At 46.2% G+C, this 22,080-nt stretch overlaps 1 protein-coding gene across 4 annotated transcripts in view; it reads right to left on the bottom strand.

The window, feature by feature from the left end:
• Positions 1 to 2,157: 2,157 nt before the first annotated feature.
• The window catches only part of ADPRHL1 (ADP-ribosylhydrolase like 1), a 32,546-nt gene continuing 12,623 nt past the window's right edge, over positions 2,158 to 22,080 (bottom strand). Inside the window, exons 5-9 of one of the 4 annotated variants that reach the window (XM_038173312.2) lie at positions 17,947 to 18,074; positions 14,689 to 14,821; positions 12,891 to 13,044; positions 7,418 to 7,616; positions 2,158 to 2,719 (exon numbers count right to left, since the gene is read on the bottom strand). In XM_038173312.2, the coding sequence (XP_038029240.1) occupies positions 2,645 to 2,719; positions 7,418 to 7,616; positions 12,891 to 13,044; positions 14,689 to 14,821; positions 17,947 to 18,074 (689 nt within the window). In that variant the 3' untranslated portion in view covers positions 2,158 to 2,644. Of the gene's footprint in view, positions 7,617 to 12,144; positions 13,045 to 14,688; positions 14,822 to 17,946; positions 18,075 to 22,080 lie in introns of those variants that run through there. The other 3 variants (XM_038173310.2, XM_013101876.5, XM_005021944.6) reach the window with 3 other exon arrangements.

Raw genomic sequence — 22,080 nt, 5'->3', positions numbered from 1 at the left:
ACCATGGTTGGTGCCTGGTGATTTGCACAGTTTGTGCCACAGCTGATGTAGATGTACATCCTCCTCCCCGTGCTCCTGCTCTTCCTTAAATACTCCCTTCTGGAGTCTCTGCTTATCAGCAGTGCCGAATTCCCCATCAGTGTGGTCAGGAGCGGCTTGTTTTGAGCTGCTAACTGCAAGGCACTCCAGATAGTTGCCTGTGCTCTTCTGGTGATTGCCGCTGAGATTTGCATGGCCTCGCTCCCTCCTCTCTTGAGGAACTGATTGTGCTAACTCCTGACGCTCAGGGATGTGCATTACACCCAAAGACACATTCGGTGCAAATCTCCTTCATGCCTGAAGTGCACTTCAGGGAGGAACCCTCAATAGTCTCGAATGGATGATTTACCTCTTACCATCAGAGAAGAAGGCATGCTGTGATCTAACAGTTAACCCTCAGGAGATGACTCTGCCCAAACAGAGGGTGTTGCACCTTCTTCTCCTCGTGCTGCATCCATCAAGAAAACCAGGCATTGCAGTTGTGAAATGGAAGAGCTGAGGCCCCCCTGGTACCCACCGATTCACTCTCCTGGGGGGCCCCTGCTGCACACGTGGGTAATTTTCTGCTAGACAGAACCCTTTAATTCGTCACAAGGCAGTGATCTTTCAGATGTGAATAAGAGGGGGGGGAAAAAAAGCCTTTAAGTTTCTTTTGAAAGATTAGAAAAAGAATAATAAAAGCGGCTTCTCCTCTGCCAGCAAGATCTGCCTGCTGTTTTAAAAGGCCAGCTAGCAGAGGATTTACTATTCAAGTCTGGTGCAAACGCTTTATGTTGTAAGGGCTTTTCTCCAATGGGAAATGAAATCATGGACAATAAAAAGTAAATTACAGCTTAGGTTTAGTACAAAGTGGCCTTTATGGTTGCCAGCCCATAAAAGCTGCAAGGGTGACATACACCTCCGTGCAGAAGGGCAGCGTTGTACAACCGATAAATTCCCTTCAGCGTCTTTTTTTTTGAGGACACAGCGTGGTATACAAATCCACTCCTCATTTTGTGAGCCTGCAGATGCCAGGAAGCCTAACTCGTGCCATGTGGTGGACAAGAAACCAAAGCCCGAGCCTCTTCAGCAGCCAGGGGGTGACGCTGCGTGCATGTCCCCTCTTCCTCCCGGCAGCATCCCTGACCAGGCCGACCCAGTTGTCACGTATATGACTCATGTGCGTTATTCTGGCAAAGGGATTTGATCCCAGCGTGCTGCCAGCTTGCTCTCATCCTCTCTCCTTGCTGGCCACGGGTCGGGGCGGCCTGCCAGCAGGCTGGAGCAGTGGCCAGGCCGCACCCAGCAGGCTGCACGCTGCGGGAGGAGGACATCCGAAACACTTGAGGGGAGCCAGGGCCATGAGGAGCAGGACCACGATTGTCCTCTCTCCTGGGCAGCTCTGAAGCTCAGTGACACTGAAAAGATTGGGCTTTTTATTTATTTATTTATTTATTTATTTATCTATTTATTTATTTATTTTTGAGTGGCCCCACCTTTGGTGTCACAGAGCCAAGACCTGCATGGGGGTGGCTGTGGAAAAAAATGAATCGACTCTTTAGGCCGTGCCTTTAAATACCTGAATTCATCATTTACAGCACTAAGCTGAAGGGGTGCACGGCAGATTTTGGCTGTAACATCTCTCTGCCTGTCTGCTGTTCACTGAGGGCAGAGGAGCCCAGTGAGTGTGGAGCTGCCCCGTCCTCATTTCTCCAAAAAATTTGTCCCGTGCACGCTTTACACAGAAGCGGCTGTTGTGGTACACACAGAAAGCCACGGCTCATCAGCAGCGTTCAGCGGTGCTGGCTGCCTCGTGTTGCTCCTTTTCACATCAGGCTGTAAAATCAGCACTTCCTACGACTTTCAGTGCTAGCTGCAGTGCCTGGCTGTGCCCCATGCCCCATGACCCAGGCTGAGACAGAAACCCCAAGAAGAGCTGAGCTCCCCCAGCAAGGTTTTCAGTCTCTCCTGCTGACATGATCCCCCAGAGAAGTCCTCAGAGCCTTTCAGCACTGAGCTGTTCCACACTCACTTGTTGCACATTCGTCTGCGATCACTGAGAGTAACTTGAAACGGCGTGTCCCCCCCAACAATAACGCATGCAGTATGTGGCCAAAGTACCCATAGCTTCACAGGAGGTTAAATCACTATTTTTCCAATATTAATAAGGCTGAAAATTTGCATTCACGGTAAGAGCTTTTGTAACACCAACGTCCTTTGAGGATTTTTCTGCGGATAAATGAAGCGTGCCCTTCCTTCCCTCGCTCCTTCTGCTAGCAGTGCCACTCAATGCAGCCATAGACCAACAGTTCCCATTAACTGGTGAAAAGGCAGAGCCTGGAACGAGCGCTTTTTGACATAATTAAAGCTGACACTGCCTACCATCGTTCCTGGAAAATGTGCGAGCAGAGTTTCATTAGAATAAGTAAATACAAATAGAGTTCACCCTGAACAGTCGTCTTTGTTACAAACAACACCCATTAGTTAGCAAGGGGAGTCTGGAGCAGGACTGAATTCACACTGATCTCAAAGCCCTTCTCGTATTTAATTTATAAACTGATGATTAATTCAGTGATTAGCTAATTCACTTGCAGTGATTAATTTAATTCATGTCTTCGGGCTAATGTTAAGAAAGGAAAAAGCCCAGCTCGGATAGATGCACATCAATGTCCTTGTGATTAAAAAATGATAATGTAATGCCCTGGAGAGTAAAGAAAAAAAAAGAAAGATTGAGTGACTCAGTGGCACGATCAGTTGTAAGTTCTTACTTAAGCTGTAGCAGTATTTTTTAGCTGTGATGTTTAAATGTGTCAGTTACCCTAATGATCAGTGGCTTAAAAGATGAATCTAAGGGCCTTTCACCATAGCTTTCCACTGTGTACTTGGAGAATGGTGCTGTTTTGGAGCAGTCCTCCAGCTCTGCTGTTCTGTCGCTTGTTACAGCAGCTGCCTGCCAGCTAGCCTCCCTTTCAGCAATGTCTTTGTCATGCTTCACCAAATTATTTGATGAGAGTGCTTGGTACTTCTTAAATCCAGGCCGTTTTCTTCTGTTTTCAGCGGGACTTCCATCATATTTCGATGCATCAGGCAATGGGGATGACTGGGGGGATCTCTCTGTATTAGACAAACAGGTCTCTTTTGGGACAGTGTCTTTTGGGGCAGTGTCTTTTGGGGCAGTTTCTTTTGGGGCAGTGTCTTTTGGGGCAGTGTTGCTTTTACGTTTTATGCCATCACGTGGCAATGGAGTTTGAGAGCTCTTGAGGTCACCCGCAGACCCTTCTTTTCCTGAATCATCATTGTCCTTCTTCCCTTTCTTATCTGAAGACTGTAGCTGGTATTTCTCTGTTCTCAGGGCCCCACTCCTCTTTTCTGGACTACCAGCTTTATACTTCATTTTTTCATCAGATGGTGGTGTCGATTGCTTCTTTTTGGCTGTGACATTCTTTTCTTCAGGCTTCACCTGCAGGTTTGAAGATGGGGACTGGCACATCCCAGAACCTAGATATTTGCTTTTATCTTTTACATCATTTGCATCAGGCTTTTTAAAACTTTCAGTTGCGGTTTCTCGTTTTCCCAATCCTGGAGAATTTTTCCCAGGCTTTGCAGATTTACTTGAAAGGGGTAACTGATGGTTCCCACCACACTGGTGTTTATCATCCTCTTTTACAGCCTTTGTTTCAGGTGGCCTGATGTCCTCTGCTGATGGTGTCTTTTGCTTCCTCTTCCCTGAAGTAGTTTTTTCTTGGGATTTCATCCCTTTGTTTGAAGAGGGTGACTGGGGCTCCTCAGAATTTTTATCTTCATCTTTTTCTTTTACAGCATTAGTACCGGGCTTCTTAAAACCTGTAGCAGCTGATGTTTCTTGCTTTTGATCTGGAGCATCCTTTTCTTGAGGCTTAGCCGGTATTTCTGAAGATACCGATCGATACTTCTTGAGATTTGGAAACTTGTTCTTCTCTTTTGCAGTATTTGCACCAGGCGTTGTAAAATCCTCAGACCTTGTTTGCTGTTTTTCTCCTCCTGGAGTTTCTTTCTCAAGCTTTGCTGCTTTACTCGACCGTGGTAACCGATACTTTCCTGGGTGCTGGTGCTCATTGTCCCCTTTTACAGCCTTTGTTTTGGGTGACGGGATGTCCTCTGCTGCTGGTGTCTTCTGCTTCCTCTCTGCTGAAGGACTTCTTTCTTGAGGCTTCTCCAGTTTGTCTGAAGAAGGTGACTGGGGCTTCTCAGAGGTATGTTTAGTCTTTTTTTCAGCTGACTTATTTTCAGGCTTTACGAAGTCAGCAGGTGATGGTTGTTGCTGAGGGGAGGATTTCTTGTCTTGCTTCGCCAGAGGACTTGATGATGGTATTTGATTTTTAGGATCACATGAAGTATTCCTCTCCCCTTCATGACTCTTTTTGTGCTGCACCGGCTCATTTTTCAAGCCATGAAAAGTATTCTCCTCATCAGTGGTGTTATTGTCATTGCTTGCTGTATTTCTTGGCGGCGCTGAGTAATTCTTGAAGCTCAACTTCATGTTTCTTTTCCCTGCAGTGTCATCTGCACGTTTCAGTGGTTCATTTGACGGGGACAGTTGGTGTTTCTCATTATTGCAGCAGATGTTTTCATCGACTGTCATATCACGCTCATGTTTAACCATATCTCTTGCAGGTGTTGGGCACTTCAAGCCCTGCCCAGTGTTTTTCACTCCTTGAATGTTAGCGTCACGTTCTGATGAAGGTAGCTGAGGTGCCTGAGGACTATGAGCACTCCTCTCATTTGAAGAGTTGTTATCACGATCCATCGTATCGCTTGGTGTTGATACTTGTTCCTCCTGAAATTTACGTAAGACACTTCTCTCTTCTCCCTCCTCTGTCTCCATGCTCTCATTGCCATGCTTCATGGCATCATCTGAAGGCAGAGGCTTATGTTTTTTATATTTGGAGACGTTATCAGTACCTTTTGCATGCTTCTTTTGGCCTGACACCAGTTCAGCTGATGAAGGAAACAGGTTCTCTTCCTGCATCAAGGTATCATCTGGAATTTGTGTTTGGTTCCTCTCCAAGAGCAATAGGGGCTTTCTTGCTAGCACAGTTTTTTTGTCATGTTTTCCTGTTTTCTTTGTCGAAAGTGAAACATAATTATCAAAGCCCTGGAGTGTAATTGTTTCTTCGGCTGTAGCATCTTCATTTTCTGTTTCATGATTTGGGGACAGCAGTTGGTTCCTAAAATCACATTCATTTTTCTTCTCCGCTGCAGTATTGTTCTCCTGCATCATCAGCTCATCTGAAGAGGGCAGTGGATGCTTCTCACAGCCGTGACTGCCACGCTCATCTTCCACACCGCCAGCTCCTGCTCTTACCAGCTCAGTAGGTGGAGGGGCTGGGGGATTTCCAAGAGTGTGGTGGATTCTTTGTCCTGCAACCCCACTCGCTGGTCTTGTTTCAAGGTTCTCTGAGGATGACAGCCCTGTTTCAGAGTCAGGCCATGGCATCTCGTCTGCAGTGGTCTCTTCACGGTGAAGGAAATACTTGGACAGCTTGTGACAGGTCTCCAGGTCCGTCAAGGTACTCCTGCCCAGGCCTCGACTGTCTCCATCACTCATCATTTCATTTGATGAAGGTAACTGCCCCTTCCCCAAATCCTCTTCTGCGAAGTGCAGTCTGTGTTTCACAAACTCGTCTGGCAAAGGGCCTCGTTTCTTTTCCCAGTCAGAAGAGGTGGGCTCTCCTGCAGCACCAGGCTCCTGGCTCTCCTTTGAGGAGAACATAGGTTTGGTCTGATTCGCATCGGGATTTGACGTTTCAGCACCGGAATTACCAAACTCATTTTGTGGGCCAGGCATCTGAGGTGGCTGTGGCTGCCTGATTTGGGGTTCATTTTGCATTTGGCACTGGGGTGCTTCGTTCTCCTGTTCCTTTTTGGCTGGGACATCAGTGTAATTTTTGCCAGAAGTAGAGTGCATTTTGTCTTCACTGTGATATTTCTCCCCTTCTTTGGCTTCCTCAGAACATCTGCCTCTTAACCCTGGTGCCTGTTTTTGAGCTACTGGTGGCCTTTTACCAGCAGCTGGTGTTAAAAGAGTCAGCTGTCGGTCCTGCGTCGCAGGCTCAGCTTCAAAAGATGCTTGAACTCTCGGAGAGAGAAACGGCAGGGTGTTTTCCAGGGCTTTCTGCTTGGGGATACATTTTTGCATGGCAAAAAAAGGATCCTTCTCTGGCTGTGTGAGCTCTGGGTCAGCTTCCTCAGAACAAGATAAGTACATTACTATTTCAGGAATCTCATCTGCTTTAGTGTCCTGAGGACTTGGTTCAGGGGATCCTTCAGCTTTGCTAGAGTAAGGTGAGTTAGAAGGTGGACCATCGCCCTTAACATGTTGGGCAGCATTGGTAGCCCCCGGTGGTGAAGATGTACCAGGCCCAGCTGATAAATTATTCCTGTTGGAGTCCAGGCTATGCCCAGATGCAGGAGGAATGCAATCTGCAAGTGCTTTATCTTTGCAGATGGCAGAAGAGCCATCTAGATTAGGACTAAAGTCAGCTCCTTGCTTTGTGGAATCTACTTTCATCTCGGCACTGTCCTTGGCATCAGGCATCTCCTGGGGTGCCATCAGTATCTCCTCTTTGTCCTCCCTGTGCTGGGCTGCATGTGCTGCTGTTTTCTTCTCACCAGGCTTTCTCTCAGAGTCTCCCTTTTCCTTCAGCGGTGTGTTGCGATCGAGAGGCTGTTTCGCAGCGTTATTTTTCGACCAGCTCCAAGGATGGTTAATTTCAGTAGCCATGCTGAGTCTGGGCACCGGGACCATGGAGCACACCAAATATTGGGACTCGGGGCTCTTTATGTCTGTGGCTGCCAGCGCTGCCGTGCGCAGCACTCTGACCTCAGGCTTACGAATAGCTTTTCTGCTGGGGAAGCTTTTAGTCTTCTTCTCGCCTTTGCGCAAGAGCGACGCTTTCACCTCCGCTGCCGAACAGAGGGAGCTCTGTTCAAACTGCTCCTTCAGCTTGGAGAGGACCGAACTCCTGTTGACTATTTTTGGCAAGCCACTGCTTGGCCCCTTCTTCTTCCAGCTGGGAGACTTCTCCTTGGCTTCTTTCTCTTCGGCAGCCAGAAATTTCTTCAAGATGTCCTTCACTGTGTTTCTCCCACCCTGGCCGCTCCACCTGGCCCTCTCGCTGGGCGCTGTCTCTTCACCTTCTTCTGCTGCTTTCCCATCTCCTCTCCTCTCCTTGCCTCTGTCTAACTTGTTTCCAGCCCTGTTCGCCCACAGCCTCTCCTTGATGACCAGCCTGCCGACTTCTCTTCTTTTCTTGATGTAAGGCTCGCGATTGTTGTTTAGAAACCGGGACCGCAGGAGCTGAAATCGGGTAGGGTACTGCCCCCTGCTTGTGTCTGGAGACGGTTGTTTAAAACTCACCTGATTTTCTTTACCTTCCGCCCATTTGGTCCTCTTGCTGTTGAGCTGCGGGTCGCAGGCTGCCAGCTCGGTGACATACAGCAGCAGGCTGCTGAGGACAGCAAAGGCCCCTTGCTCTGTTGCCATCCTATTGAGCTTCTTCTTCAGCACCAAAGGGTCTACCAGCATCTGATCTCCACAAGAGTTTGTGCGTTTGGTGCTGCGCAAGAGAAAACACGCATGTTCTTTTCAAGGCATCAACACTGCTGCTACCTCCTTACTTTGCTTTAGTGGCATGCTACTGTGCATAAAATGGAAAAAAATACTTTGACTTTAGAGTTTTCGAGAGAGTTGGCGTTAGTGGCCTGTTAAAAAGCATGCAAGGTGCTTTACAAGCTTCGTGAGGCACCGTGTAGCGGAGTGTGCAGGCTTTACACAGCTCCCGTGGCACTGCTGGCTGTTTCTTCTGTGCTTTGTGGTAAGTGGAAGCTTTCAGGGGAGCAACAACACTAATTGGGGTGGCCACATCTCCTCCATGCCACTCCTCACTCTGATTTGGTGTTACCGTGTCCTAACACAAGGGCAACATCAAAGCTATTTTCCTCTCCTGCTAGGTAAAGGGTAGGTAAAGGTAAATACGATGAGAACACTACCTGACAAACCAACAGTCATGGCAATGTCACTTGGCTGCAAGACCCTTTAATCTGGGGCAAGAAGGCTGCTGTGTTGGATCTACCCTTGAGATACTGAAGAATCAGGCCCTGGGACAGCTGGGGATTTCGGCAATGCTTTAATCGGTGTGGATCAGTTACTAAATAGAATAGTGAACTCAGCACAAGAGCTGGAGTGTGGAGTCAATAACAATAGATGGGGCTGGAAGGGGAAAAAAAAAAAAAAACAAAAAACAAAAAACAAACCACAAGAGGTGTCAGCTTTCTAACACCACAAAAGTCTGGAAGGTTACTTCACCGTGCAGAGAAATAGCTTCATGCACAGAACGCAGCCTGCATACCAGGAGGGTATTAATTTTTATGAGCAGAAGCCGAATAAGAAATTCTTCAAATTAAACCCACGTGTAGAAAATGAAGAGAAGCTGCAGAGGCTCACCCTTTGGGGGAGTGGCAGGCTTGGAAGGCAGGGGAAGGCCCAGCTGTGCCCCAGCAGCTGTTCCCCCCCGGCCTTGGAAAGAAGCTGGAGCTGCTGCCCCCAGGTTTATTACAGGGGCTGTTTGGAAAGCGAGGGGCTGCTCCTCGCCCGCTCGGGTGCTGGCATTTGGGTTCCACTTGGCTGCGTTTCAAGCGCACGCACATGTCGAAAATCACATCCCCCAGCAGTGGGATGAAGTTGCCATCTTGAATGGAAGAAGGTTTATTTATAACAGCTTTGTAGCTAATTTTAGAGCCCAATAAAAGAAGAAAGAAAAAAAAAAGCGTGACAACTGGCACAGGGCTAATGTAACAAACAATACTGTGTTGGTTTTGGTTGGGAATCAGCACATTTCAACACGGCACAGGTGGTCTCTGCCATGTAACATCCACCCTTCCTGTTACTGCACACACCACAGCTGAGGGAGCCAGGATTGTGAAGGGAAGAAGATCAGGTCCTCTTCATTATAATTATTAAAATTATGACTTATGAGCTAAAAAGTCCATATTTGTTAAAATATATTGCTAGTGAGCTCTGTTCAGGCTTTTCCTTCGACTCTGTGTTGGTAACATATAAATTAGCTTGTTCTTATGGGGTGCCTTCTGAAATGTGGGACTAGTGCACTGCCCTAAGTACCACGACATGTTGCATGGGTTGAGTGTTTGACCTGTATTTGCCAGCAAGGCACAGAAGATGAGCAAAGGGGTACAGCACCTATTTAGAGCACCTGCAGCTCTTCCGAGGTGATTTCACCTACAAACTTGCATCATGACCATGTGAATCTCAAAAGCATTCTGCAAAAGGGAAGTACGCTGAGACCACCACAAAAAATGTGGGGCAATGATGATGTTGTCTCGGTGTTTGGAGAATGGTGTGCTTCCTCCTCTGGGAAGGAGGGCAAAGACAGAGGGTTTCTCAGGTACATTAATTCAGGAGTGTGACCACCATTTTCAATGGGCCAAGACATCATCCCTAATATTTCTTCACCACCTTTTCCTGCTTTGCATCCTACTGTTCTTGAACAGTGCGACCCATCAATGAAATATAGTCACCTCTATATCACCTACACATAGTCAGTTCTAGTCCCACCTACGGCTGGGAGGAGCCGGGCAGGTACTCAATGTGAGCAGGGGGAAACCCCAAACCAGCAGCGACCTCTCTGGAGAAGTCACTTCATGTTGTTCTTAGTGCCCGTGATGCTGCTCTGATGTGCTGCCCGCTTCTGGCAGCGCTGCTGTACAGATGTGTTTTTTGGTGTCTGGAGGACAGATCTCTTGGTCCTCCACAGGAGGCGAGGCCGTCTTCAAAAGTTTCCTGCCTCCTTCTCCCTCGAATAATTAAGATGCGTAAGACAGGCAGTTTACTTATTTATTTATAGGTTCTTTGGAGACACTTATCACACCAGTATCTGAGTGGCAACAGCCTGATATGCTAAGGGGCTGCACTGCAACCCTATCCCAGAGCCCGTCCTGTCCCGGGAAAACCTCTGCAGCAAGCGCTGCCCATGTGGTGGATGGAGCCAGCACTCTCCTCCAGCCCTGCCAGCACCCAAGTGCACCAACACACCTTTTGTTTCTCACTGGGGGCTCCGGGAGCTGAAGTGGTGGTGGCATCTCACAGTGCTTGCTAAAAACATGCAACTGAGGGAGTTTCTGACAGTAAGGAGTGGGCATTTTTAGTGTTTTTGATGAAATGATGGCCAACACGTTGCTCGCCTCAACAAGTGCAGAGGTAGTGCTTTGTAAATCCAGCCCTCGTGAGCCACCTTCTAAATTACACTCTCTTACTTGTCTCTGAAGCTAAACTTGGTCCTCACCAGTCTGGACATAAGATTAATTGAGGAGGAAATGGTTATGAGTGTGCTTCATCCTTTTGTGCATTTTTTTTTTTTTTAAAGGAAATGTCAAAGTGCTGGTGAAGATCCTACCTGATGCAGGATATGTTCCTCTCTCTTCTCTATTGCTGAATTTATTACAGGTATGCTAGAGTCATCATAAACTAGAAGGAATGTTTTTGGGAAATCTTGGTATTATATTAAATCAAAAGCTACTGACACAAAGGGTCCTCTTTGTTTAACGTATCTCCAAAGCAAATAAGAAAGCACCTTGCAAAGCTGCGAAGAGAAAACATGCTAAAACCACGGTGTTTGAAGTAGCCCATAGGACAGAAACCTTTTTCATATGGATATTGTCATGCAGGCTTCTATTCATAACAACACGGATCACCTGCTCCTCCTTCTGCCACATAACATCCCAGTGACAATCCCAGCAATTGCTTACATGGAAAAAGGAGTAGGAAAGTACTTATGTATTTTTAGCTATCTTTTTAAAACACGCTTCAGCAGCTGGAGAAAGATAGGAGAAACCAACACCATGTAGTCAATCACTCTCTGTGGAGATTAGAAAGTGCGGCACAGACCTCTGTTTTGGAGCTTCTGAATTAAAACATGAGGGTAAACACCAGGGACAAATTCCAGGCTTAATTCTTCCATGTCATTTCACTAAGGGTTCGAGATCTGTGCCCATGTTGCTGGTATATCAGAATCTCCTTCACCCAGTGCTACTGTTTACTTTAGATGCAGATGTATGCAGCTTTTGATTGAATCATAGTCGACTGGTTTTCTTAAGACAGAAAGAGAAAGAGAAAAATAGGAGGAGGAGAAGGAGAAGGAGGAGGGGAAGGGAAGGGAAGGGAAGGGAAGGGAAGGGAAGGGAAGGGAAGGGAAGGGAAGGGAAGGGAAGGGAAGGGAAGGGAAGGGAAGGGAAGGGAAGGGAAGGGAAGGGAAGGGAAGGGAAGGGAAGGGAAGGGAAGGGAAGGGAAGGGAAGGGAAGGGAAGGGAAGGGAAGGGAAGGGAAGGGAAGGGAAGGGAAGGGAAGGGAAGGGAAGGGAAGGGAAGGGAAGGGAAGGGAAGGGAAGGGAAGGGAAGGGAAGGGAAGGGAAGGGAAGGGAAGGGAAGGGAAGGGAAGGGAAGGGAAGGGAAGGGAAGGAAAGGAAAGGAAAGGAAAGGAAAGGAAAGGAAAGGAAAGGAAAGGAAAGGAAAGGAAAGGAAAGGAAAGGAAAGGAAAGGAAAGGAAAGGAAAGGAAAGGAAAGGAAAGGAAAGGAAAGGAAAGGAAAGGAAAGGAAAGGAAAGGAAAGGAAAGGAAAGGAAAGGAAAGGAAAGGAAAGGAAAGGAAAGGAAAGGAAAGGAAAGGAAAGGAAAGAAAAGAAAAGAAAAGAAAAGAAAAGAAAAGAAAAGAAAAGAAAAGAAAAGAAAAGAAAAGAAAAGAAAAGAAAAGAAAAGAAAAGAAAAGAAAAGAAAAGAAAAGAAAAGAAAAGAAAAGAAAAGAAAAGAAAAGAAAAGAAAAGAAAAGAAAAGAAAAGAAAAGAAAAGAAAAGAAAAGAAAAGAAAAGAAAAGAAAAGAAAAGAAAAGAAAAGAAAAGAAAAGAAAAGCAGTTGTAACTGTTTTCTTTCCAGGGTTTCTGTTTCCCAGACTTGTGAAATGTATCACAGCCGTACTGTTGACCTATTACAACTGCTTGAAGACCTCAGCCAAAAATTCTGATACTGATACAGCAACATATAATCTGTTCAGTCTAAAAATAAATAATGATGCTTAGGAAATAGTGTAAGCACTAATTTATTTACAAATATTTCAGCCAGTTGTATTTTTAAAAAAGTTTGTTCTGAAGACCGAAGAACAACAGAAGTGTAAATCAGAAAGTTTGGACACGCTGATGCTTTGCTGAGCCTTGGGGGTATTTTTAGTGTTGGCTTTTCCTTTTCTGGAAGCTTGTAATGTAACAATACCTTGCACCACAGCGCTGATGCGGGGATCAGCGGTTCATTAAAGGATAATCCGTGAGATATTAGGTTTACAAGTGTCACAGACACATTAGATTTGAGAACAAGGCAGAACAGCAGTGGTGAAAGGATTGTCAAATATACAGAGAATATCCCCATAAGTGGGCACCGCCATTAGTTTTGCAGGAAAGCATTAGTTCTGGAAATTAATTTTGTACGTGTAATTACTGGTCACAGCTGTTTAGAAGGTGGTATTATAGCAAGTTAGACTGAAATCAACCAACAGAGGTTTTATTTATTTTTTTCCATTTGAGATTATCTCACGGGTTTAAGTAGCAATCATTATACTCAGAAATCCCTACATCTGTAAAAAAAAAAAAAAAAAAGAAGAACACCATAAAAACCTATTTGCTCTTGAATTATTCAGCTACCTGCACTTGCACACAGTCTACATACAGCCTTTCAGACTAACTCTCAGCTAATTCCTCCACCGTTAAAGCCAGTCAGTTATCTACAGGGTTTGATATGGTCTTTAGAGAAAGAGAAAATGGCAGAAACCGCTTTACTTTTCCTGCGTGGACAGCCGGTAAAGGTTCTCTCCCAAGTACTCTAGCCTCTCCCTTTGCTCAAGGTCCTGGTACAAGCCCTTGGGAACCTTGCTCAGGCCGTACACCAGCCCGTACAGGCAGCCCGCGATAGATCCAGTCGCTGCGCTTTCTCCTGCGGGTTCAAGCACAGATGCAAAGTTCTCTTAGGGTCGCCTTCAAGTACAAAACCACAGCCCGCACTGCGCAGGGGAGGAAGGATGAAGCCACTGATGGAGCGTGGGAAGGACATAATGGCCATGCTGGGGCAGCCCCAGAGGTTTGCACGACCCTGCGTCTTGTCCCATGCCTAGGGAAGAGAGTAACACCAAGGCCAGAGCACAGCAGTGCCTCTGCGGTGTGTGCTCCTGAGCTGGAGTGGCCTCTCTGTCTCCTGGCCTTCATCAAACCTTTTCCCATGGGTCTGTCAAGTGCCTGATCACTTTCTGAGTGCAGGGAACTGTTAGCATTTACAGCATCCTTTCTCACTGTTTGAAAGGGGCATCTCCCTTGGTCCGTTTCCAAGCTTTCACCTCTCTTTGTATCTGATACCCTGTAGCTCTTGTAGTGGAAGAGACAGCACAGGATTGATCACCCTGTTTGCTTTTCCTGTGACGTTTGCTTACATTGAGGGCTAACGCTAGTGGAGGATAAGAAACTGGGAGATGCATGATAGATGTGCTGTGGTTCACTCTTCATCTAACACAATTTCAGTCACCTTGTCAGCGTGAGAAAAGGCAAGGACATGTCTGGTCAAATGAGAGACCGAGTGGCCAGAGGCAGAGGCAGGGGCACGGCCAGCAGAGTGGACAAGATCACTGCTAACAGCACAGGCTCATTACTAATTTGGCTTGGGGAAAACCCACTGCAACCCAAGAGCTCTTGCAAGCAGCTAGCCATTGCCAGGAACACAGGAACCCCTGCTACATGGCAAATACCCTGGTTTGGAGGCTGTGTCTCCCATCCTAACATCACAGCGTGGAGCTGTGTGTGATGTAAAACATCTAACCCCATGGTAAGTAGCAGCGATGCTCGTTGTGGTCCTTGCAGGTTCTTGCTGGCAGCCTCTGCAGTGAGGGGCCACCACCTCCCACCACCATGCTGCAGGTGTTTGCAGTGCTGGGATCATCTTCCACAGCTGCCCTGGCCCAGGGTGCATGGCTGCCAGTGAGAGAGTTATCTCTTGCAAAATTATGGAAATATCTTATCGTGTGCCTCTAAGATTTATCTGGCAGGCACTCGATTGGGCACTGTATTATCTTTTTCCTTTACTTGGCTTCATTATACGCAGTTAAAAGGTGGCTTTGCCAAAGGGGCGAGTGTTTTGGTGTAGAAAGATGCCAACCCTTTACTAAGTTATACCGGACTTACTTCTCATGCACCTCTGGCAAAAACATGGGACTCAGATGAAGTAACATTTGACAAGGACCATAAATAGCTTGCACGGCAGCTGCTGCTCAAAGAATGTGATTGATGGCCCAGAGAGGGTGCGGAGTCTCCCTTCTGGGAGATCTTCAAAAGCCGCCTGGCCGTGGGCCTGGGCAGCCTGCGCTGGGTGTCCCTGCTGGAGCAGGGCTTGGAGCAGGTGATCTCCAGAGGGCCCTGACAGCCTCAGCCACGCTGTGACTCTGCGACGGTGTAAAACCAGGAGCCACAGAAATAATCTCAAGAGCAGAATAATGTCAAGAGCCGCCATTCACCGGCAGGTCTCCTTCCCACCTCCTGCGAGCACCCCGTGGCAGGACGGAGCAGGGGATGGGAGCCGCGGCCGCGCCCTCACCTCCGTGGAACATGGAGCGGTTGCAGAGCTCCGTCCAGTCCCCGCCGCACCCCAGCAGGGCGTCGTAGGCGATCATGGGGGCGTCGTGGCCCCGTCTCCCGCCCCGGCCCTCGGAGCTCCACCTCCGGTAGGTCTGAGGGAAAGATGGAGGCGTTAAGGTGGGACAGCAGGAAGGGGGATATGTGCCTCATAGCCCCGTCCCCGTGCCCTGGGAGTCACAAGGAGGCATTTGGTACTCCTGGGCTTCGAGCTTTTCTGCTCTGGGACTGTTTCACAGTGAGAAGACCCATGGGTTCTAATTTCACACCTTAGAAGTCCCTATTCTTTCAAAAATTGGGGTTGGAAAAGACTTACTTACATTATCGGTCTTCTTTCTGCCTCTGGGAAATGTTCTCGGCTTCCCTTGTCACACGTTTGCTAAAATTTTACTTAGCCAAGTTTTATGTGGGCATCCAAAAAGGTTTGATTTGGTAATTTCTTTAGGGACTCAACTTTCAGGCTGTGTTAGCTCAGGTCACTTTCTCTGACTTTTTCTTGCCAAGTCCATTCTTTCCCCTTCCATTGAACAACCTTGCAAATTTAAGAAACACTTCTTCCCCAGGAGAAGAAAGAAGGAAAAAACAACCAAACCAAACCAAACCAAACCAAATCAAACCAAACCCAGCAAGCTTTGCAAAAGACAGGTGGGTTTCCTCTAGACGAGGTACTTCCAGAACTCACTTCTACCTGCCCAAAATCCCCAAGTGAACTCAAGACTCTGATAAATCTACCATTAAAAATAACTTCGTTTAAAGGAAATTGGCAGCTTTAGTTCCTGGGGCTTAAGTTGCGTTATGGTAAGTCAGTTGCAGCTGCTTAGCTGGCCTGTGGTTTCTGCACTGTACGTGAAGATTTGCACTTCTATCTACTCACTTCAACCTCAACCAGTACATACTTTGTTGTGGTTTATCTGCATTTACATCACACAGGGCAGAGATGGATTACCTTCAGTCTGTTGCCTTTTTTTTTTTTTTGTTTCTTTGCAAACTAAAGAGAGTATTTATTTACTCTGTCCTCTAGCACAAGCCAAATGTAAAGCCTTATTTCTGCAGTTTTCACTCTGGTGGAGCAGCACTGACGCAGGTGCAACGCTACCAGAGGCGAGCACAACCCATGGAAGTGCTATTCTGGGTGAGCACGCCGGCGTCTCAAGTTTCGCTCCATTTAGCCCTCACGATTGCTGATGTTTCTGCACGCATCTGACGTGACCTCACTTTGCTGGGAATTCTTTAGTGGAGGAAGAGTGCTCCTTGGGATCGATCTGCACCGAGGCAGCATTTCTCAAGCTTTTCAGAAGTGCAGACTCGCATTCTAGCTGGCAGCAGCCCAGCTTCCCTCGGCAAGGGCGAGTGAAGACCACAGGGTGTATGGATATGGGTGTGACTATGAGTTCCCTTCTGCTGCCAAGCCCTAGAGGTAAAGCACACATCCCCTGCAGTCAGTAATTACAGCTGCCTCTGCTCTCCTCACCCTGCAGGATGACCTGCAGCTGGCTAGCACTCCCCTTTCTACCATTTTACCTTCTCTGGTGCTGGTTTAAACAACCCCATCTTAAGGGGACACACTCCCTCTCACATTTTGTTTGTCATGCAATGTGTCCAGTGCTGGGAAAGTGAGCAGGGCGAGGGTGTGTTTGCAGAAGCAAGGCTGAACCTGAGTGCAGTGCAATTTCTGCCTATTTGCTCAGTATCTAACACATACAGAACACGTATCGTTGAAAAATGATTTATCCTACTATGACCTGATTGCCCACCTTGTGTTTATACATTAAAGAAGGTGCAATCTGTTTTTCTTCCCCCACGTTTCCAGTTATCTCCAAGTTTAACCTGTATACCTCTGGTCTAGCAGGAACCTGCCCAAAACAACCTGCTGGTGAGAAGGGGTGACAGATATTTGTGGTTTATTACTTGCCTGCAGAAAGGCAATCGGACACAACATGGTTTGGAGGGAGTGCAAAGGCAAACAGTCCTGGGAAACAGGCAGGATGGTTGCCTTCTCTGTGATTATTTCTTCCATGGCTATAAACATGCTCAATTTGTAAGCAAAATGAGAGACTTCTGCCAGGCTGTGGTCTTTGCATGGCAGTGGAGTTCAAGCAACATTTTCCTTTCTTGTGCATCAAAATAAATAGTTTAGCAGATCAAGCTAGTTGGGTTAGGTAATACAAAGATAATTTTTGTTTCTGCAGTATGAATTAAACCAGTTTTCCCTTGAAAATGACTGTGGGGAGATTCTGTTCAGTTCAATCTCTCATAATGCTCTTCTAAGACTCCAGTAGAACTGGAAGAAACAAAAAACTAGTAACAAGTTCATGGCACAGAAGTGATAAAATAAAGCTGGAAGGAGATCTAGTCTTTATATTTAAAGCATTTGTTTTAAATTATCCAGAGTTAATCTATCTTCCATTGGCACCTTTCTCTGCATAGATGAACACCTAAAAATATACAAAGTGGCTTCTCAGAATAGAGCTGTGCTTTAATAGTCTGGAAAAGGGGATTGATTTATGGGAAAAGGTGACAAGAACCACATACTTTTTGCTTAGCTGCTAAGTGGAGAAACATAAGAGGTGCCAGCACGTATCAGAAAGCTGTAAACACCAGTGAAGAAGGGCATTATTTCCCATGAGTTAAGAAGTTTTAACCAGAAGTCATAAGTCAAAAGAAAGATCACATACGCTATAAAATAGTATCCCATGAGATGTGGTGAAACACCATCTCTTGAGACACCTAAAACTAGTTGGGACGCTGCCTGTGTTTGCAGATCACTGCTTAGGAGGGCTGTCTTCTGTTCAAAGGATCACAGCTACACCCAGCTCCTAAGAGATTTCTGTGGGACTTGGGCCACAGCTTTGCTAGGCTCTCATGAGAGCCTCCAGCTGGATGTTTGCCTTTTCCAACCTCAAATTGCCCTGGCTGATGGGAGTTTATTTACGAGTTTTGCACTTCCACTGAGTATCACCACATTTGACATTAGGACTTCCTCTCCCACTGCAGGAACCTTTAGCACCTCAGGACTGATTACAGCTGCTTTTTTTTACACTTAACCTGCACCATGGATGGGAGTTTTTTGTTCTTCCCTGAAAATTTAGGAAAAAAGAAAACACAAAGACTTTCTCTTCTGCTCTGGCACTAGAAAAAGTTGTAAAATATTGGTGTGTCCCTTTGAAAATACCTCTCTCCGTTCAGAGCCTTTCTGGGCACTTTCTTAAGTTGCAGTTACCTTTTCTCTCTCCTCTGCATCATAGTTGTCCGGAAAGACAGGTTTGTTCTGGTTTTCCTCATTGATTTCTCTCTCCTCCAAGTAAAACTGCCACTTGGCTTCAAAGTAAAACCAGTGTTCCTGATATTCTGAATGCAAAAGAAATTAATGACGTAGTATTTCATCTCAGCAACATTTTCAGTTCTACTAAAATGGCTTTTAAAGAAAATGAACATATTGACTCATCTGTAACACTGGGTATTTTCCAGTAACATACATTAAACAGGCATATATACAAAGTATGCGTTTTAGTATGTAGTAGGACCTCTAACTGGAAAAAGAAGATGTGAAAGATAAGAGAGAAAAAATCAAATCTATGCCATTAAAAAAATTCCTTTACTATGCCTAAAGAATGTTTAAGAATGCTTACATGTCCTAAATACAAATTACCTCCTACCTCAGTTATCAGTTTTTATTCACGTAATTTCTCTAGTATTTCTGTTCATTACTGTGATCTTTCAGGAAAGAGCTGTTAGAAAGACCAAAACTTCCCGTTTTTGTATATTATAATACTTATTGAACATAGTAAAAGAGATAAATAACACACATATCTACTATTTGTGCCCATACAAATAAACCTTTTTTTTTTTAGCAACCACAGGTTTCTCCTTTTTTTATGTCACTTTGAGAAGAGTATCTCTAATAATGTTTAAATTTGTGCATGCAAATAATCTTATTAAACTCATCTTGTTTTTAAACCAATGCTCAACCCTTTATAAAGGCTTGAAAAGTTGCAGAAGTCACACCGAATACATACACACACCTCTGCAGAATTTATGCCTGAATGAAACCCTGTCTGGAAAGCAGATGGGGGTCAGGAATTAGAAATCAGTGAGATGGACAAGATCGCTAAGTATGCCACGGCAAAGCAGTGAGTCAGTATGGGACTACTTGTGTACAGTTTAAAATATAATTAAATCTTGCTGCTTTTCCCCTGGTTCTGTCCTTTCTGGTCACTCAGTTCTGTGATGCAAGTGACTGAGGAATGTGCATGCAACCAAACCATTTTTCTGAAGGATGAAGAAAGACTGAGAGATCTGGGGTTGTTTAGGCTGAAGAAGAGAAGGCTCCAGGGAGACCTTATTGTAGCATTTCAGTACTTTAAGGGGGCCTATAAGAAGACGGAGAGAGATCTTTTACAAGGGCATTTAGTGATAGGACAAGGGGTAATGGTTTTACACTAAATTTAAACTGATTTAAGTTAGATATTAGGAAGAAATTCTTTACTCTGAGGGTGGTCAGGCCCTGGCACAGGCTGCCCAGAGAAGCTGTGGATGCCCCATCCCTGGAGGTGCTCAAGGCCAGGCTGGATGGGGCTTTGGGCAACCTGGGCTGGTGGGAGGTGTCCCTGCCCATGGCAGGGAGGTTGAACTGGGTGATCTTTACGGTGCTTCCAGCCCAAACTACACTGTGATTCTGTAGTGTTGCTTCTTTTCCTATAAGGCCATAAAGGTGTCTCTCTTTGCTGATTAAGATCTTTAAAGCAGTTCAGTGCCATGTAAACTCAGCCCGGCTAACTTGCATGACCTTATACCTTCACAAAATTGTGCCTCCCCAGCCCCACACTGGGACTAATCTCCAGCTGCATGGCCCTGATGACTGGGAAGCTAGTTCGCAGTACTCTAACGAGGGAGCTGTTTACAAAAACAGAGTGACAATGTGCTAACAGCCATCAGACCATGGAGAGTATTTTAAGAAGAAAAATATAAAATCATAGAATATCCTGAGTTGGAAGGGACCCACAAAGATCATCGAGTCCAACTTCTGGCTCCACACAGGACCACCCAAAAATCAGACCACGTGTCTGAGAGCTTTGTCCAAAGGCTTCTTGAACTCTGGCAGGACTGCTGCCCTTGGCAGCCTGTCCCAGTGCCCGACCCCCCTCTGGGTGCAGACCCTTTCCCTAACCCCCAGCCTGACCCTCCCCTGTCCCAGCTCCATGCCGTTCCCTCGGGTCCTGTCGCTGTCCCCAGAGAGCAGAGCTCAGCGCCTGCCCCTCCGCTCCCCTCGTGAGGGAGCTGCAGGCCGCCATGAGGCCTCCCCTCAGCCTGCTCTGCTCGGGGCTGAGCAAACCCAGTGACCTCAGCTGCTGCTTATACATTTTCCCCTCTAGACCCTTCACTATCTTAGCTGTCCTCCTTTGGACACTCTTGAATGGTTTTATGTCCTTCTGACACTGTGGCGCCCAGTTCTTCACACAGTACTTGAGGTGAGGCCTCACCAGCACAGAGCAGAGCCGGCTAATCACCTCCTTTGACCAGCTAGCAGTGCCGTGCCTGATGTACCCATGGCTACAGTTCGCCCTTTTGGCTGCCAGGGCACACTGCAGGCTCCTGTTCATCTTGCCATTGACCAGAGTCCCCAGATCCCTTTTGTGGAGCTGTTCTCCGGTCTCTCATCCCCTAATCAATACATATATCCAGGGTTGCCTTGCCCAGGTGCAGAATCCAGCACTTGCTCATGGCGATAGTCCAGCCCTCTAATTTGTCAAGATCTCTCTGCAGTGCCCTCCTATACCTGAGGGATTCCTCCCAGTTTTGTGTCATCCTCATACCTTCAAGTCCTGCATCAAAGTAATTTATGAAAACATTAAAGAGAACTGGCCCTAAAGTGGAACCTTGTGGAAGGAACCCCATAGTGACTGGGCTCTTCACTATCCAGTGAAGAAACACTGTATTGGTTGAAGAAAACTACCAAAAAGCACCCCATCACCTAGTTCCAAAACTGCTTTTAAAATTGAAGATGACCGAACAGGTTGCTTTGTATTTTAAAACAGGCATTTTCCACTTTCCTCTTTTCAACATGACCAGAAAACAAGTAACTGTTCTCTGTATAGCACCTTTATAAGCAGGGGTGCGTGATTGTTGCAATGCACAGGCTCAGTAATGAAGGGGAAAAGCATATGCAGGAGATGTTGGTTGTGTGGACAACCTGCAACATGGTATGAAACCCTAGATCCAGCCCTTCTGAGGCCCCATCCCTCACATCCAGCCTGAGACTACAGTCACATTGAGATCCATGGGATATCTGGCAAGTAAATGCAGCTGAATAGCAGGGAGGGGTGCTGAATCAAGCCCTCTGTGACTGAACATGGTGTTTGTTACTCAAGGGAGATAAAGAAGCCAAGAAAGAGTTTCCTAATCAGGAGGACTCTGTTTGGCAGGACTTCTTTGCAGTGCATCTCACCAGCCAAGGAGCTTAACTTTAATGCAGAAGACTTCTCTTGCTACCAAAATAGGACTAAGCTCAACAATACGGGCATTACCCGGACAGCGTGCCTCAGGAGTCCAGCACACATACCTCCATGCAGAGGGGTCCTGCTCTGGTGGAGTGACAGGGACCTGCTGTAAAGTCGTTCAAAGAGGAGCTCACTCACACTAATCCTGCACCTGCTCCTCATAGGTCTCATCTAAAAAAAATCTTAGTGTGCAATGAGACGTGGTTGAAAATGCATTTTCTTTCAGGAAGGTTCCCTGCTTCTTTCAGGTTTTAAAGAGGCAGCTTTCCTTCCCAGGTAAATATTCATTTCTGGGTGCTTTTGACTATAGATTTCCACAGAATTCAGTTTGCTCAACAGATATCCCTTGAGATTAACAGGAAAACTTTCCTCAATATTTTAATGTAACTATACTCATCTGTCCACAGCAGGTCTCACTGTTACAAATGCATCACTTCCAGGCAAGAGGGAACTAAAACACCTCTGTCCTGAAGATCGCACCATTAGTGAAGTAGCAATATCAAGTTGAACAGTTGTGGTCCACTCAGTTGCTTTAAAAAAGGATGCAACAGGTTGTATCTTAAATATTTGTTCAGAATATCAACAAATCAAATCTGCATCTGTGGTCAAAGGCTGACTCTTTGTCAAGAGGCATCTACAGGTGAACTTTTCCTGGCAAAATGAGGAAAGTAGTGGATTTTTTAATGGAAGCTATTGGGCCATGCTAATTGATGGAAGGAATGAATAATTCATATCTCAGCAGTCAGTTTGCTTAATAACCTGCTAACTAACAGTTCTTCCTTCCCCACCACCCCGTAGCAATCTTTGAAGATTTCTTAAAGATCAAACTGTGCAGTATGGAATTATAATTTGTATTT

This window comes from Anas platyrhynchos, chromosome 1 (genome assembly GCF_047663525.1).
Source record: "Anas platyrhynchos isolate ZD024472 breed Pekin duck chromosome 1, IASCAAS_PekinDuck_T2T, whole genome shotgun sequence".
NCBI classification, from domain to species: Eukaryota; Metazoa; Chordata; class Aves; order Anseriformes; family Anatidae; genus Anas; species Anas platyrhynchos.
The sequence above is the reverse complement of the archived record's forward strand: the minus strand, read 5'-3'. Positions and strand labels throughout refer to the sequence as shown.